Source organism: Netta rufina, assembly GCF_964035555.1.
Source record: "Netta rufina genome assembly, chromosome: 5".
NCBI lineage: Eukaryota > Metazoa > Chordata > Aves > Anseriformes > Anatidae > Netta > Netta rufina.
The window spans coordinates 53,972,479-53,991,282 of record NC_140128.1 but is presented as its reverse complement, the minus strand read 5'-3'; the positions used below and the strand labels follow the sequence as shown (position 1 = coordinate 53,991,282).

The following is an 18,804-nucleotide window of genomic DNA, read 5'->3' as shown; positions in this document are numbered from 1 at the left end:
CCCAAACAAATTCTCAATTTGGAATTAGCAAGTGCTCGTGTGCCTGCACACATGCACATACTCTGGTATGCCAAGGTAACACACACCTCGGGGAAACAAGTACTCTGAATTGCAGATACAATCTAAAATTAGCCGAAAGTCGTTATTTAAGAGGATTGGTAACCCTTCTAAATAGAAACGTTGAAAGAAAGCATTTTTTGTTCCTATGGCAACTTCCCACCTAGCAGTGACAACTCAGCACAACTCTAGCCCTGAATCCCTGGCCAGTTCATCCAGGAGCTGCCCTTTCTGCCACCAGCCCCAACCATCCCTGATTTCAGTCACAGTCCGGTCACCTGGCCAGCATGTCCCAGAGAGCTGCCAAAACAGCTTACAGCTCTTGGTTCTTGAACACCACACTGCACAGCTGTAGCTGACAACTTCTGTGAGTGGCATGATGATGCTGTCAGGACAGACCTGGTCCCCAGAAATGGCACGTAGCCAGAGAGAAGGGCACCTGAAGAAGTTAAGTCAGCTTAAACAATCTTAGCCACAGCATCTTTGATCATCTTGTACTTGAAAAGCTGCAGTCTAATGAGAAAAACTCAGACTAACAGCTGTGTATTCATTTACTAAAGACTTCAGTCTTTAGGTAACATGCTTCACTTTTTTTTTTTTTTTTTTTTTTTTTTTACAAAGATACAACCCTTGTAAGCTCAGAGTGAGGAGCCAAGTTCTGATAAACTACTTCAGAAAACCACTATTCCTGAGAAAAAATGATTGACATCATGCTACATCACAGAACTCAGCTTATTTGACAGCAGAATGGTCAAACTACTGATATGCTTTTATCAGTTCTCTTCCAGTGACTAGAATAGGAAATACCTATTCTTACCCTTGTTCTGACAAACAGCTCCTCCTACCCAAACGTTTAGATAGTCATAGACACATTCAGTTCTAGAAGTGGCTGAAAAAATTAAAAATGTGTACAAAATACTCCAAAAGTATCAGACTGTGGATGCTGCTTTAATCAAAAGCAACCTCCAGACTTTCTGATGAATTTAGTTTTTAGTTTTTACCTATTCTGATGAACATTAAGGCTACCAGGATCAGCGTGATTCTGACTTTTACATCCTGCTTTTAACAATTGAAAATACAGAGCTTATGTAAGTTTCCTTAACGTGAATCCAAGAGATGCAGATGGAAGGTGACGAGAAGGAAATTTCTTGCCAGTACTGAGAGTTCACGATAGATTGTCCTTGCATCCCTTCTTCCCTTCAGTCACAGGGTCTCAGAATGGATGAACTAAACTCTCCAAGGAGGGAGACTGCACCACCTCTTTGTGCCACTGCTCCGTCACCCACACAGCACAGAAGTGCTTCCCTGTGTTCAGACAGAGCCTCTTGTGCTCCAGTTTGTGCTTACTGGCTCTTGTCCTGACACTGGGCACCACCTGATTCCATCCTCTTTGCAGCATTTATAGACATGGATGAAATCCCCCTTGAGCCTCCTCTTCTCCCTCAGCCTCCCTTCACAGCAGAGGTGCTCCAGGCCCTCCAGCACCTTGGCAGCCTCCTGTTTCACTCTGCAGTGTGCCCAGGTCCCTTGTACCAGAGGCCCAGAACTGGGCACAGCACCCCAGGTGCAGCCTGACCAGTGCTGAGCAGACAGAAGGGTCACCTCTCTTAGCCTCCTGGTGATACTTTGCCTAATGGAGCCAAGCCTGTGATGGGCAAAGACAGCAACAAGTAGAACCTACCCAGTTACAGCCAATTTTTCTCTTTAAATTAACGGATCATCATTGAACAGCTCATACAGCAACATTTACTTTGGACAGTCACCTAAGATGAGAAGAGGGAGAGTAGTGGGATTTGGAACATGTATGAGCCCTGTGTCCCATGTTAACAAGTCTCTTCATTAGACTCAAGAAGCGTTCCCTTTCTGATAGTCCCTCAAACCATCAGTATTCGACCTACCTTGATGAAGCGCAAGCAACCAGAAAAACTGTCTGACTTTTCAAAGCACACTCACTAATAACCAAATTAGACCAGAGCATACAAAGCCTTCTGGCTCCACAGAATCAAAGGGTTTCCAAGCCAAGCTTGGAATAAAGCAGTGAGCTTTCATACTTAGTTTTAAGATAAACTAGTTGGCACGTGGTAAGAATTTGAAGATGACAATAAGCACCTGGATGCATCTGCCATTCAAGATTTTTTAAAAAATGGATGATTTCTATACTAGTTACAAAAAGAGATAACCTCCTAAGGGCAGGACAAAAGAGATGCTGTCTCTCTGCCTGAAGATAACACTCTGCCAGGAAGCAACCTGTATGGTATTTCTTGATGAAGATCAGGCTAACTTTATCCTGCGAGTTTCTTCTCTGTCTCAAGCATCACAACTGAATTCAAGTTTAAATCAGTATGTACACCAACCCAAGATGGAAGCAGCAAGCCGCATACCAACAAGATCCCTGATGAAAATTCTGGACTACAAAAATCTGGGTAGGTGAACCTCGTATCGGTTAATAAGTTATTAAGACTCGTGAAATGCAGGTATAGGAAGTAAAAAAGAGCAGAATGCTTTTAATGAGAATCATTATTTTGAACCTGAGAATAGAAGAACGCTTAATGCAGAATTAATCCCTTCCTTCTTTTTATTTTGGTACAGCAAGTAGCCTCCGTGGATTTATTCTTCATTAAGATAAACAGATGCCTGATCTATAGCACCCAGAAGAGCTTGTTTCTTGCCAAGCAAGCCTCAGAAGGGGCTTTAAAAGCATTCTGGATTATATCTGAAATATACTTACACTGGAAGCGAAACACAATTTGCTAGAACTAAGCAAAGGACAGGAGAACACATAAAAGGGGCATTTACAACTTCGTTTTCAAAAACATATAAGGGTCCAATATGTAATCAAAATAATTTGGCCAAGAGGTAGAGGTCCAATATATACTCAATGTAATTAAGCTGAGAGTCTAAATTCAATTTAATCTCTTGAGACGAGAACTAAAATCAAAGATAAAGGTGTCAAAATGGATGGAAAGCAGTTAAAAAATTAAATACCATTCAGTTTTTCCACTCTGAATAACTTCAAAGCAGTGTGAAAATCTCTTAAGACTCCAATCATCTCAAACTCTGCCTCAGAGCTGTCTCTTTCGCAGCTCTTCATTTACTGCCCTGCTTTGAGGCTGGGCACATGGTCAGGCCATACCTGACATATGGCCCAGAAGCAATCAACATGGTAATTAACCCATGGCACACTTTCAAGAAGTGGGCTAGTGGTATTAAATTAGCAGTTGGGACTGAGAAGAGAGTACTGAAATCAGCCCTGTAGTCAAAGTTCCAGATGTTCAAAGATGACCATCCTACAGTTAGGTCTTGCTTGAGCTAGGAGATCTGAAATCTCCGCATGTTAATTTACCAGCCTTGAAGAAAAGCAAAAAACAACTGTGAATTGATATGTTGAAACTCAGAATACTTTGATATATTATTTATTGCAACCGCAGCAGTTTTCACCATGAACTCCACAAAGAACAACCATGCCCCACCTCCTGATGGCAGTGCATTATTTTGAAGTTAAAGCCTATAGGTAAATGCCTGTGCTGTGAATTTTGTCATAATGCTTTCACTGATCTTTTCTCTGATCAATGTGGGTAAGATATGCTGTCTTTGTTCCTTCAGGCTTGTACCTGTAAATTCTTAGGGCACTATAATATTCCCCTCCACTGGGGAGGAAGAGGATTTGTCACCTTCCTTCTTTTTTCTAAGGACACATCCCTTGAGAGCTTTTTTATTAAGTGGTGTCACTGATCTTCTCTTGGACAATACCATGCATTCTGAAACTAATGTGAAAGACAGTCCTCCACCACGTTTACAGGCCTCCAACAACAACACATCTTGAAACACTTCCTAATGACTAGAGCAAAACTTCCAGGTAAAAGTTCAACATGCAGGACAATGTCAGAACAAACTTTTATTATTACGGTATTAAAGATACCGCACAACAGAGCCATTAAGACTATCTACAATAATTCACATTCATGCTACACAGTAATGTCCAATCACTGGTAAGGAGTTTGGTGTGGACCGACCTGGTATGATCTTTATCTTCAGCACTTTCGATCTGTAGAGACATTGCAAACTATATGAAACTCAATATGGATTCTTAACCATCTAGACCCATAAGAAGGTGCACTGCTCCATTAACAAAACCGTTAAAGGAAAAGCAGAGAAAAAAAATGCTTGCTGTGTACCATTTTTGATGGCAAACAGTTCTGAGGTTTTCACTTTGTTGACGATTCTTACCACTGTTGCTGACTAGCTTCACAGCCACAGGACTGATAGACAACTTATAGTGAAGCTTCCAAAGATCCTGCTTATGGCACTGACAGCTTCAGTCAGTTTCACACAGGTTGCATTTAGGTTTCTGTTGTTTTTCCCCCAAAAGATCATTTACCAGAATGATACTTAGACTCGCCTGCTAAAACAGTATTTGCAGCTGCCTTTCTACCAAGTACAGTCGTCATCATTGACAGTTCTCTCACTGGTAGAGATGCACAGGATAGTGGTAGTCTCAGCTAACATATGTTTTTATTTGGCAAAAGCTGTATCTGAAAGCTTTGAGGATTCCTGTTATTATAATAAAAAGAATGGCTTTTCAGCTCAGTTGATAACGTTTATATATTTTAGCACACTAAGTGCACACTGAGCTACACTGTGGTACTCGTTTAGCAACTGTGATTTTGCATTTACATATAGCAGTGTTGCTGCCAGCTATTTTTGATGTATACCTATGGAGTTCCATCACAAGATGGAGTCTGTTGAACTGCAGCTGTGACTGGGAAGTTCCCCGAGAGCAGTGGAGGTCAACTGCCCTTCTTTGCTCTCAAGCAGTGCACCACAGCAGGTTTTACGGCCACAAACTATTTTAGAAGACTGGCCTACAACTTGCTGAAATTCTTCTGCCTTTCTTGCTAGCACTTACTTATAACAGAAAGCATTGCTTGTACTTCCTGTCAGGTGCTTGCACACGCAGCTCAAATTTGATCTTCTAAAGACTTGTACCAACTCAGCCTTGTTGCAATACTCTTGCCTTGCAACACATCAAACCAACCCTGATAATTGCCAAACATCTCAGCTCTGTGTACTGCAGCCTAAAGATTCTTGCACTGCAACTTGACAACATTCACAGTCACAGTTTTCGAGGAGCAAATGGAAACCAACCCTTTTTCTACTTATATTTATTTCTTTAAACTACCTTCCTCCGTGTACAAACTGACATTTGATTCTTTTCAGCCTGCGATCAGATCCGGCAGCCTGAGGTTGCAGAGGAAGTGAGCACTGGCAATCAGGTGCCCGGGCTCAGACTCGGTGCAGTCACAATGCTGTGTTTGCTGGAACACCACCATCAGCGGGCACCTGGTACTTCACAATCACGGGCAGCAAGGCAGCATTTGTTCCTTAATGCGTTTTCTATAATGAGACTTCAAAGAAACAAATGCCCTCAGAAGAGTCTATTTTGTTACCTGCAACCATCAGTTAAATAATAGGATTAAAACCAGATAAGGTCCTCAGTATTATTTCAAAACATTTATATAAATACAGAGATAAAGAATCTAAATAAATGATGGCCTGGCTTAAATTACATTAATTCTTGGTTTTCAATTTTAGTTTTTCTCTGAACTGCCTTTTACTTTCAAAAAAAAAAAAAATCCAACAAGAAGTACCTTTATGTCTCTTTGCTATCCTTCAAATGTGGGAACAATACACACACACTTTACATGCTTTAAGGCCCAACCCCTATAGTCTGCTGTAAATTCTAATTAAATAAAGCTACCGATGAGCTTAAGCTAGTATATACATCGCTTTACCAGTGATGTTTGTATTCCTGTGCTCCTGAATCTATTCCTAACAGTTTCTCACCTCACATGCTTGCACTGAAATTGTTTTGCTCCCCCACACCACCCACCAATTGGTTTTTGTATTGGGTGCCATACAAGAGAGTTACAGTGCATGACAAGGTTCCCAGACCTTTTAGTGGTATAGCAGTAACCTTGGCCACTTCTAAAGAACACTTACACCAAATAATTTGATCTTTAATTTTACAGGTCTCTAGAAAAGTTTACTTTTCAGTACTTCAGACTGCTAAACTGGGAAGCGAAAAGAAACCTGCTTAAGTTATAATTGCTATAATGGCAATAATGGAGCAAACAATAATATTTGACAGTCATATTTTAAGTTTTATATTCAAGAAAGAGGCAGGGTTTTGTTTCCCAGCTTTACTATTATTGGCTCCCAAAGCCTGTTAGCAGGGGAAAAAAGCCACACTCAAAATGCCCCTACCATCCCACTTGTATAACTATAAATGTATTCCAATTTCATTTGAAGTTGAGAGAAAACAAAACAAAATTTACTATTTTTAAACATATATTTAAAGTAGATTCAAAATGTATCTGTTATTTGTTACTGTTTGTATTCTACATGGGATAGCTACATTGCTAATTCTGTTACACATACACATTATTGAACAATTGATTCCTCTCAAAATTTAAGGAACAGTACATCTTTAAAAAGAAAAGAGAAACCAATTGAAACAAAGGGTGAAAAGGATGTTTTCAATTTCCGAATTACTAACACTCATTTTCAAAGAGCATTTTGTCCCTTTTAACGAGAACAGCCTTTGCTGCTCTGTTTTCATTCAGGAGGGATCCAGAGAGCTTAAGAGCATGCTTAGGGAAAGCATAGCAGGTACTAAAACAAACTGCACACTGAAGACCTCACACATCATGTGTGAGGCAAGTAGTTGCCATCCTTGTGTAAGAACTTGAAGGCCATAGGATCATGTTTTCAGAAATGACTCATTTTAGGTAACAATACTCTTATAGCAGTATTTAGTACAAAATACTGAGCATTTATTAAATCAATTCATTTAGAAAGTATAATATAAAAACTGCATAAGCTTTGTTAAACTATTTCAGCATTCAGTATTAAGGTATATTTGCTTTGGATACAGAAGGGTATTCCAATTCCCCAAAACAAAAAGATGAGATATCAATAAAAATTGGAAATAGGAAATGAGAGAAGTTAAAAAATAAAAAAAAAAAACAACTTGCATGTCTGCTTTAACAGTAACACATAATGCATCTTTCTAATCAGTAAATAGCACCTCATTTAATGCTAAGACTGTATTTACTTGCTACACTGAAATATTTTTCAACTGTTAGATTAACCCATTTAAAAATTCTCTACCAAAGAAAATTAGAACTGCAAGCCATGATCAGAAGTCAGTTTTTAAATTAATATTTTTTTTTAAAGTAGTTGACATACCAGCTTAAAAAGAAACAAGCAAACAACAACAAAAAACCCAAAGCCTATAGACTTCATTTACATAGCTGATACATGACAAAAATCCATCCTCATTTTACATGCAGTTTTGGTTTAAAGCCCTATTTTTGCTACATTAGAAGTAAAATCCCAAGCACAGTAGAAAAGCTTTGAAAAACAGGCCTAATACTGTCTGTTTATAGCTGCTCTGCGATTCCAGCTTGAAAGGTCTGGTTGTTAAAAAAAAATATTTCATAATATGAAAACCTTTCTTCTTCCAAATCAAGGAAGACCAGTTGCCAAATAAATTTTAACTGCTGCATGGGACTGACTCCTCAAAACACGGGCTTTTCAGCATATGAGTCCAACTGGGACACACTGCTGAATACATGCTGAAAAAACAGCGAGGGTACAGCCAGGTTTCCTACGTGCTGTACTCATGATACAACCACAGCTTATTCGTTTGGCCCACTGAACACTGGAGGGCTGGGGGATGCTTTATCACAGGCTGCCAGGCATACCTGACTTTCATGGCTCTATGACTCGAATCCAACCGACAGCATGGTAGGAAGCTCTTACCAAAACCCTTAAAACAATTTTATATCGGAAATAAATCAATACATAACGTCAGGCATTAATTGAATAATACAGACCTGATCTATGCCAAATATCTCTGTGTAAAAGACATCTGCTTTTATGAAGAACAACAAGTACAGAAGAATCTTATTATACCTCAAATATCCTGATCCAAATGTATCCAAAAATGCTGTGCCACTGAGTAAGAGGATGCTCATCTGACAAGAGCAAGGAAGGGAGCTTAAGAGACAGCCACCTTATACATGACAACAAATACATACACACTGAATTACATACCAGTGTAACTTACTGTACTAAACAATTAAAACAGGATAGTCTCAGCTGATTGAAAGAATGATCTGTCACAAGAAGTTATTTCCAGAAGTCTTTTAGGATCAGTGCCACTACACATGAGCAATGGGAGAAAATTTGTTGAGAATTATTCTCCATCCAACCTCCAAACCTCATGCTCTTCTGTAGTCCCCAACAGGTTGCCTAATAAACACTCCTGTGCTAAGAATTTCAAATATAACTTTAAAAACTCTGAAGTAGAAAAACCTCCTGAGAAGCTAGATACTGTGTAAGAGCCTCTATATACCATCTTTATTTTGTTGCTCAGGGTTACTAATAACTGGTACAACCTCTTAAATAACATTGCAATGAAAATCACAAACAGAAAACACGAGAAAAATAAGGAATAGTACACAGAAAATGTGGAGTCAATTGTCTAAACTACTCTTGATGCAACAGGTCATAGGAGCCTGTTAACAAAAAGTGCTGGATTTCATTGCTTGTTTATTCCTAGTTCTTGTTTTAACATCACGCTACTTCTTCACGTGATGTCTGATTGTTAAGAAATCCTCACAGAACTATGTCATTTCTATTTCTCTCCCTTTTTTAATACTATTTTTAAGGAAACTGGCAATGGTATGTGTGCATGTAACCAGGTATCAGTAAAAATGGTAACGAGAATATTGATAGCCTTCCCCCACTATATCCTGACTACTATAGGAAAGACAGCCACTTGTCAAGGTTCTTGCAGAGACAAATCTTTACTTTTGCTAAAGCGTTTTAAAGATGCAATGATTTCTGCATTTTCACTATCAATCCTGAAAAATATTGCCACTTATTGCTTAAGAAAATAATTTAAAAAAAAACAACAACTTTACAAAACAAGACCCCTAAAAACAAAGCTTAAAATTGCTGCACTGAAGTTATTACCTGTGTTTAATAAACTTACTGAAAAGAGATGGCTGATGGTGGTAGGACAGAGGAATGGATCAGTACTTAGCAAAGCTTTTTCTTAATATTTGAAAATTGGTTTCAACACTGTTTATCATCTGACATTTGCAACACATGTTGTCAATAAATCAAACAGTTTCTTGCACAGCAAGGAAACTGGACACCGCAGTTTGCATTTTAGTACGTTTTGTATCGAAAAAAGAAAACTTTTAAAGCAGAAAACACCTAAGTAGGGCAGTACATGGAAACAATGAGATAATACACACACACTACTTAAACCACATCAGCCTTCCGTTTGCTGTTCTGCATGGCAGAAGAACTTGAAGGAAGAGCTATGATTTCTGTTCGTTAGTTGGAAGTCACCAAGCCAATACTTTGTTAAACAACGGCTGTCTTCCCCCACTACAGCTGCCCAGCATCTATATTCAAAATTAATGAAGTTGCGAGTTTCATGCCTTAAAGCAGCCCTGCTAGATCTAGAAGAGGCATCACCCTGTCACCTGTGCCTGTAAAGGTCACCAGCTACCTCTGCCCCTTCTACCTCCCAGATGAACCTGAGCTGCCAATTGTACACGTGTTCCCAGGCCGTTTTGGTGCAAAGACTTTAATTTCAACATCAATACCCAAGCAGGGAGCAAAAATATGAAGCAGTTAGGGATTCACCTGCAGGTTCAACAGAGTCTAGCTCTGGGATGTTAAGTTTTTGAGCGATTCTAGGTGCCTGTGCAGCAATAGATGTCACCAGTGAAAAGTGCAAGTTTTAGCACATGCATTCCTACAATCAAAGCACACAGAAATAAGAGTCTGTGGGGTTAAAGTCAACTTCCTTCCCCTGTGGTTGTACCTAAAGACTATTATTAAAGTATTGTAAGAAACACTTTAATTTTAAAAAAACACGAGGTTTTTCCTAGACAACACTCCTCTAATAGTGAAAAAACAGAGAGGGAAGACCTCATTTTTCTCCCCTTGTATATACCTGACCATGAATTACTACTGTTTTAACCCAAAAGGAGACCTCTGAACCACTGAGGGAAAACAGAACCCTACAATGAAGCTTATCCACAAGGAAAGTATTTTCTGCAAAGGCCAGTTCAGTCACAGGGAACGTCCACCAGTTCTTAAGTGCTGGCATAAAACCCCCCACACCTGGGCATTTTTCTTCAATCTGTGTTTAAGTTCTGATCATAGGTTTTGGTCACTGGTAAACAAATCCCCAAGTGTTTTACCAGAGGAAGGCACTATCCCCACACAGAAGAAAACAATACACAACAGACTATGTCTTTGTGCACAACCTGAAGACAAGAATACCCTGGACTAATTACTGAAGTATAAGGCTATACCTAAAGGAATAGATTCAACTGTTCTGGCAATTATTTACTTTAATTCATTAGTGTTTACTAACAGGCTACAAGCTAAAGTTAGATGTGAACTTAATCCTATTAGCTCTTTTGTGAAGTGTTCAATAACTGGAAGCTGGAACGCAGTTATTACAGCACAGACACAAGGTGCTCTCACCCCATGCACCGTGTACAGCTCTGGGAGCTCCATCACTAAAAGTGTAACAGAACAGAAGGATCACAGGAACAGGACAGCCAAAGAAATGAAATCCTCTTACCTAGCAGATATTAAACAGGGAGGTTGGAAAAAAAATAATCTACAGACGACTATACAGAAAAGTCTGTTAAATCACTAATAATATGAAAACAACTTTATACAATACCTCAGCTAGAAAGCAACCTTCTAAGCCACACACTGGCTGAAAGAAAGGCATGCCTGAATGGAAAACCATACATTCACTCTGTTACTCAAACCCTTTTCTTTAGTATCAGCTACTAACCACATAGAGAATACCAAACAATACGGATCTCTGGTCTTCTCTAGCCTGGCTCTTTCTGTAATACATCAAGTAACCAAGGCACAGGCAATGCAAGAAGAACCATCTTGTATTTTTTCCTCCTAAACATCTGTACGTTGGGAACACTGGAGATGCGAAAACAGGCAAGATGGACCTTGTTTTCAAACACAACTACAGTTATATCTCTTTGAGATATAAGCAGAGAGGTATTTACTTCAGCAGGTCACTTGCACACTGCAGCTACACTTTAGAACTTCCATACATACTTACCTACACATTTATGTGCTTCTGTTGAAATTTACGAAGTGACCCAAGTACCAGCTCAAGTCCCTCTCATCCTCGTTCAGCATGCGCACACTCACCAGGCATATCAGGTATCATTTCAATCCCTCAGACAAACTTACTGTATAGCTTCACTCAACCAAAATCTCATTTCCCTGACCACAAGACAGGAAACACACTTCTTTCTGCAAATTATTAAGAACTGTTTATATTTTCATCTATGGAAGTCCAAGGCATCATGATTTTAGGTAAGTGTTATAAATGCATCTATAAATACAGTATTTGTGGGATGCTGCTGCTTGTGTTGTCCCTGCTCTTTGAATAGCAGTTTCTAGTCTTTAAAATCTGCCATCTGCATTACATTCATTTACATTAGATGTATACCCATTAAATTCAGTTTGATGAAAAAATTACATGAACCAGTATATTTCTAAACCTACTCACAGTCTAGATGAGGATCTTTAAAAAGCCACGTTAAAACACAGGAACAAGGAAATAAGAAGACAACCTTCTTATAAGAAAAAAAAATCTAAAAAAAGTGTATTAATAGCATGTTCCAGAGCATTTCTATATTTACTAGTCTTCGCTATGCTAACAAATAGCTTCTCTTCTGCATCTATAAGCACCAGCTAACATACATCTTTGTTACAGCCACCCACATTAGAATGCAAACTCCATATTACTATTTGCGTGCAATTACTCTATTAATTAAGTTAATGAGTCAAGCACTGAGGTGTTCAAAATTGTCTGGAGACTAAACAATGCCCACTGGGAATGGCAATCACAGTATACGTGCCAGTCACATTCTCATCAGTTTGCCAGTCCCTTTCCCGTTCTGTCCTTACTCACACATGACAAAGTATCATCAATAATCTAAGAGAACTGTACTTTGCATTGGGAATTCAACTTGGAAAGACAACAAAAAATGCATGAATACTACAACGTACTCTTCTACTGAGATTAATCTCTCACACATTTCAAATACCAAAAAAGAAAGAGCTTTCTTTATCTGCACATGCGGAAAGAAAGGAATCTACATTTTCAGTTAACATTTAAAGCACTTCACTAGTTTACTGTGGGAGCTTTACACACTATCCTGAAGGACCAAAAAAATTAGTTCTGGTCTCAACAGCTTTTTGTTCAGAAGCATGAGAAAATAAGCAGTCAACCAACATATAGCAAAGATACTGATAATGGCAAGCCTTACAACTGAGCAGGAACTAGTCAAGAAGTAATTCTCTTTCAACACTATAGCAATACTGAAAAAATAGAATGCATCACAATGAAATATGTTCACTATATGTTGGCACTGTTATAAACATCTACGCTGATACTGTTCTGATTTCACTCTAAGGGCTTTTTTCCTAGTAGCTAGGATATGAGTTCCCTCTGCCGAAATTCAGAATTCTTTTATCTGAATTTGCAAAAATATTTAAATTTAATTCATAAAGTCATTAAATCTTGTAGTGACAGTAGCACACATCCTTCTGCACAAGAAAACAATGAAAACTCATTGAGATGCATCAGAAAGAGTACACGCTCTGCAGGAAAAACATTCTCTCCCTTCCCCCCCATAATCATTTGGGAGAGAGAAAAAGTGGTAAAGCTGGATGAGTATTTTGTTTTACTAAAACTTTTAAGTAAATAAACAGTGGACTTCCAGATGAAGCAGAGCTATTAATTCTGTGTTTCCAGACGAATGTGAGAAAGGCAGCATGTAAGGGTTTAACCGACCCCTTTCAAGTCACTGCACCTTGCTCTTGGGCAAAACACACAGCAATGCAGAAGTAAAAACATGCCACAGTAACAACACAATAATCAGTCAAAAATGGAACACCCCATTGTATACCTACACACAGAAATTAGACAACAACAAAAAAAAATGGCAGCCTTTGATTAAGCCTAAGGTCTCCTGATAATACAACAGGCTACTTACACTTAACTGACTTGCTAACATCAAAAGTTTCCAAGAAGAGAGCTTTGGGAATTACAGAGAATGATTAAAAACTGCAATAAGCAGCTAAAAGACAAGCCCCAAACCTCACAATAAAACCAGAAAATAAGATAGATGTACTCTTCGCAACCAAATAGGAAACAGATGAGTGTTTAAGACTGTAGCAAGCAAGCTAGATCTCTAAAGTTACTCTACATAAGAATAACTTCTTCAAAAGCATTTTCTTTTGAGTCTTAAAAGACTTTATATCAAATACCAGGTCAGTAGTTCCAGAAACTCCACCTGTCACTTCAAAATTGTAACAGTCCAGAAGGACTTCTGAAAAGTCATCATAAATTTGCCTAGAAAGACTACATATTCTAGTAGTTTTTACCTCATGTTCTTGGTTTTCTTGTCCATCTTTGCCACTTTTCCCACTTTTGCCTGATTTTGCAGGTTCCTGAAAAAAAAGTTCACAGTCTAAGTTACTTGGAAAAGGAGATTTAGAGAGATTTTCAAGTCAAGAAATTAGTATTTCAGACGCCTTCTGAGAATACTAAAATCGATAGGACAAAAATGATACTATTTAACTGGAAGACCTTAATAATGAACCATCAGTCTCTACAAAGTTGCATTAAACATTTTCCACCTTCAAGGACAGCTTTGGAATTGTATTAATGCCTCAAAACTCACCCATACACCATATAGAGCTAAGATTTTACATAGGTAAGAATGCAAGGGACTTGAACCATGTCTAAAAACTTGGCCTTGCTGCCTGGCTTTTGGCCTCAGGAGCATTTACACTTAGTTTAAGTTTGAAACAAGCATCATCGCAGGAGGCATTGTGCACGTCATTATCTTGTCTGCTCCTGGTGTTCTACGCACTAGAAAGTCCAGTTTTAGGCGCAGGCCCACGACTCCGGTATCTCCCTCGCAGAGCTCTACTCGGATCTTTCACCCACTGCTTATTTGCGAGATTTGCTAATTCTAAGAAAAGCAATGAGAAGTTTGAACGTTTTTAGTGTCACAGGGGGCTTGGATATCGTGAAAAACATTAAAAATGAAACCAAAAGAACACCACAAATCACAACACCCATCTGAATTTCAAAGCAACTTGGAAAAACTGGCAGGCGGGCAGAAGCCAACCAAACCACACAGCGAAGGTCCAGCAGGACAGCGGCTGGATGAGCCGGGCTACTTCGCTGCTCCCAGTTCCCCCTGGCTCCCTGATTATTCCTAATTACCTGCCACACGAATAAAGCGCAACACGTGAAGCCGCCTGGGCTGGATTTGGAACTTTTCCTCCAACTTGTGCGTGAACCCCCTTGGGCGGCTGACACCCAGCCCTGCCCGGCAGCAGCAGGAGGAGGAGGAGGAGAGGGACAGGGGCAGGGGCAGGGGCAGGGCGAGAGGGGCAGCCCCGAGCCCCCCCCCCGGCGCTCACAGAGCCCTGGGGGCGCCCCCCCGCCCTCCCCCTCTCTCCTCTCCCCCCTTCCCCTCCCCCAGCCCCTCCGGGCCGGGCCTCCCCATGCCGAGGCTCCCCGGGGACCCCCCCCAAACCTCCCCAAACCCCCTCACACCCCGGGCTAGGCCCTGCGGGGCCCGCCCCTTCCTCAGCTCCCCCCCCCCCCCCCCCCATGGCGGCGGGGGGCTCCCCGCCTTCCTCCTCCTCCTCCTCCTCCTCCTCCTCCTCCCCCGCGGGGCCTGCCTGCCCCCCCCCGACTCACTTTCTCCTTCTTGTTTTTATTCGGCATGGCCGCCCCGCGGCCACCCAGGCGCACAGCCCCCGCTCGGCCCGGCGCCTCCTCCGCCTCCTCCTCCGCCGCCGCTGCCCCCCCCAGGCTCCGGCCCCGGCTCCGGCTCCAGCGGCGGCGGCCTCAGCCCCTCCCCCCGCCCCCTTCCTCCCTCCCTCCTCCGCCACCGCCCCCCGCCCGCGGAGAGCGCGGCCGTTGCCCGCCCATTGGCTGCTTGCGTCACGTGAGCGGCGCCTCCAGTGGCGTCACCTCGGAGGCGGGGCTCGCCGCCCCCCCCCCCCTTCTCTTCCCCCCCTCCTCCTCCCTCCTGTCACGCTCCGCTGGCGGCCGCTGACAGGGCCCGGGCCCGGGGCGCGGGGCGCGGGGCTCCCCCGGCTCCGCCCCGGTTGAGGGGAGGGTCCCGCGCCCCCAGCCCCGCCTCGAGGTGGGCAGCGAGGGCCGGGCTGTGGCGCCTCAGCCTCGCTGCTCGCTGTGTGCCGCCCTTCGGAGCCCGCCCTTCGCTGAGGGGCAGCGGCCCCGGGTGCGGGTGCAGCCGGTGGTGTGAGGAAGGAGAAAAAAATAATAATAAAAACAAAGCCAAAATAAAAACATTTGGCCTCATACAAGTCTTGTGGTCGTCATTAATTGGGGGACCTCACTGCCTGCCTGCAGGAGGTGGATGAGGAAGAGGCGAACTTTGTGTAGTTCCAGCCTGTCTTTACAGATGGCAACTTCCGAAGTTGCTCTTTAATCTTTCAAAGTCAGAATGAGAAAATCAACGATATTCTTAGACAAAAGAAGAAAAGTGTATATGCTTCTACTGGAAAAGTTACACATTGCGTTTGTCACGTGGCCTGACTAAGCTCCAAACTACCATTAGCTGAGGAAAAAGGAGATGTTAATCCTCATAATAATGCCAAGATATAAAACATTTAAAATTTAGATTGGGCATGCTTATTAAATACTAATTGTGCTGTGCTGATAACGGATAGAAAAATTACAGCCTAACAAACACCAGCATGAAAGAGAAATTGACCTCCTTCCTTACTCAGCCTGTGAGTATCAAAGGCAGCACTAGCTAGCAGCCATGCTCTCGTTTTTAGGAACTGGGATTTCTAATACGTACTCGTATCTGATGTGATGATATCTAACATCAGTTTATATCCACTATATTTGAACACTCTGCTGTGGTCAAAGGACAAAGAAATTTCCTCTTTTTGAGGCACAACAAGGAATACTACTGGGTACAGAGTGTTGCTTCCTCTTGCTTCAGGCCCCTTCCTTCCCTGCTTCTTAAGTGCTAGAAAAAAATTATGTCTGCTTCTTATCCTTTCCCTAATCTTCTCTGGTCTGAGGATTTAGAATTGAGGTGCTGTTATCACTGTTGTGCTTCTGTTAGGAGCCAGTCACAAAGAAGTTACTACTAAATAGGACTTCTGACCAACAAAACAACATGGATTTTGGACATAGATAGCAAGAGAAAGAAATCTGTTTCCATCTGTAGTCTGCAGTTTGATCGGTGTATGAAAGGGTTTGTACAGCTGAGGATAAACTCCAGTGCTTCCAGTTCTTTGTTAAGTTCCAGTTTCACAGAAGCTTAAACTACTCTTAATTCCCAGCTGCTGTATTCCTGTCTTACTCCTCTGCACTGATGCTGGTACTGTGCAGCCCCTTAAACCAGCTCATGGAATTGATCAGGTGGAAAACTCTACCCCTAAAATGATGTGGGTTTTTGTGTTTTTGTTTATTTTATTTTTTTTTTTCTTCCCTTGAACTGGCACACCACCACCTGTTTCTGTAAACACTAGCGTTGGCCGAAGGAAGGGGGTGGAAATATGTGGCGGGGGCGGGATGTGACCTCAACAGACTAGATTTAGATCAGTTTAAGCAGCTTAATGAGTTTCTCATTGGCTCTTGGCCTCCTTTGTGCTTGCTAGTGCTCATGGTTTTTCCAAATAGTGAAAAAACTCAGTCAACATCATTGTTACCCACCTACTCATGAATAGCAGCAGCAAAAATTGTGCTTATTTTGCTGTTAGCTGGGAAAACCGTGAATCAATACATCAGACTGAGTACAGGTTCAAAAGATGGCACCGACTCAGTTTACATTTGGGAGGTTTTCTTTGTGACCACGTGTAGAAAGCCTTGTGAAAACTTGACTCCCCCTCACCTCACTTGCTGAGGAAAGAGTCTCATTCACCAGTAACAGAAAGCAATTGTATTTTTCAAGGCCTACGAAATAATCAGTGGGTGGAGGTGGTTTACAAGAAAAATAGTTCCATGTGTATGCTCTAGTATCTTCATAAAATATGAGAATAAGATAAGTGACTTACATTTTCACACAGCATTGAGTTGAAATCTTATTTTTACTATGGTGTTGTATCACTGTAGGCCTAATTACTTTGTTACTCAGTAGGATAAACTATGTAAATAAAGTAATGTAATATGAGTGTGAGTATGACTATATTAATATCTGCATTAACTTCTGAACATGTTTCATGCAAACTAGATATTTTCAAAAACCAGAACGGATTCAGACTGATTAGGCTATCTCTGTAAATAAAACAGTAAAAAAAAAAAAAAAGCATGTATCACAGCTACTATTTTCTTTTCTTACTGTATTGACTGAATTATCTAAACTTGCAAAAGTTAAAACACCAAATAGTTTTATGCCTTGTATAAAATAGCTGTATAATATTTAATAGCTTGAAACTGGGCCATGTGTCCAGCGTGCCAATGAAGGGGGAATATTTACATGGTTAGTCCATTCCAACTATGTTGGTTATTATTTTTTATAAAGGTTAAGTATTCATGCTCTGTCCTGAGTTTATTGAACAGATTGCTGTCACTGTGATGGGGATAACATTGTCCATTCCCAGTTGTACAGTGTTACTGCTTTCCACGCCCCATCTCTTGTTTAATTGGGTGGTATGCCAATTCAACTTGCTAAAATAGCAGAAAACTAACTGAGCAGGGGAGACAGGAGACAATGAGACATTTTGCCAGTGAGCTGTTAATTTGGCTCAGCTGAAGCTATGCAGCCGCACTTGTGGACAAGGTTTGAGAAGCCAGTGAACTGTCATCATTATACATAATTGTCAAACACTGGCAGGCTGTTTCTCAAAATTCTTTATTGACTGAAGCAGATTTATTCTGCTTTCTGGCACCCTGTGTGAGACGTAAAGAGAAAAATGAAAACTCAAGCACCACTGGCAGTGAAGAGGCTGGAATAGATGGGTTGAAATGTAAACATTTTTTCTAATCTTGTGTTCAGGCTCAACTACTAGGTAAGATAACTTTCTTGTCAGGAATAGTGAAACTACCAAATTATGTCTGGGGGAATAAACTACTTCTTCAGCCCTGAGCACCTGCAATAGACTTCTCTTCTGTACAGCCTAACATCAAAAGCTGCAAAGGCAGTGTATTCAACTCCACCAAAAAGATGAAGCGTCTTTCAGAAACATTCACTAGCATGTATTTATTTTGCCTACCCTGAATTATATTAAATAATTCTTGGGCTGTTCTCAAAAGGTTTTAATTCTCCTCAATTCTCAATTGCTAGCATTGGATGCCTAGCAGTCATGTTCTTGTAAAAGTTACAAAATAATTTATTCAAAACATATAGAAGTCAGGCTCTTTTGAGATGATGAGTAAGCCAATTTTTAGTCAACTTCATACATGTTTACAACATGATATTTCAGCCTCATTTGTGACCACATAGATACAAATGGCAATTACTGGATAGATAGAACCAGACTTTCACTTTCAGAACCATAATTCATTGATGTATGTATAATTCATATATGTATGTATAGTAATGTCAGTAATGTCAAAAATGAAAAACATGTTCTTATATGGATAATTACACTATCTAAATCACA

General features: G+C 40.9%; 1 protein-coding gene across 3 annotated transcripts in view; it reads right to left on the bottom strand.

Annotated features, from left to right (window-relative positions):
• Positions 1-15,061, bottom strand: part of PPP2R5C (protein phosphatase 2 regulatory subunit B'gamma) — an 81,556-nt gene extending 66,495 nt beyond the window's left edge. For all 3 annotated transcript variants that reach the window (XM_084287284.1, XM_084287285.1, XM_084287287.1), the window contains exons 1-2: positions 14,918-15,061; positions 13,585-13,650 (exon numbers count right to left, since the gene is read on the bottom strand). In XM_084287284.1, the coding sequence (XP_084143410.1) occupies positions 13,585-13,650; positions 14,918-14,944 (93 nt within the window). In that variant the 5' untranslated portion in view covers positions 14,945-15,061. The remainder of the gene's footprint in view (positions 1-13,584; positions 13,651-14,917) is intronic.
• Positions 15,062-18,804: the final 3,743 nt, after the last annotated feature.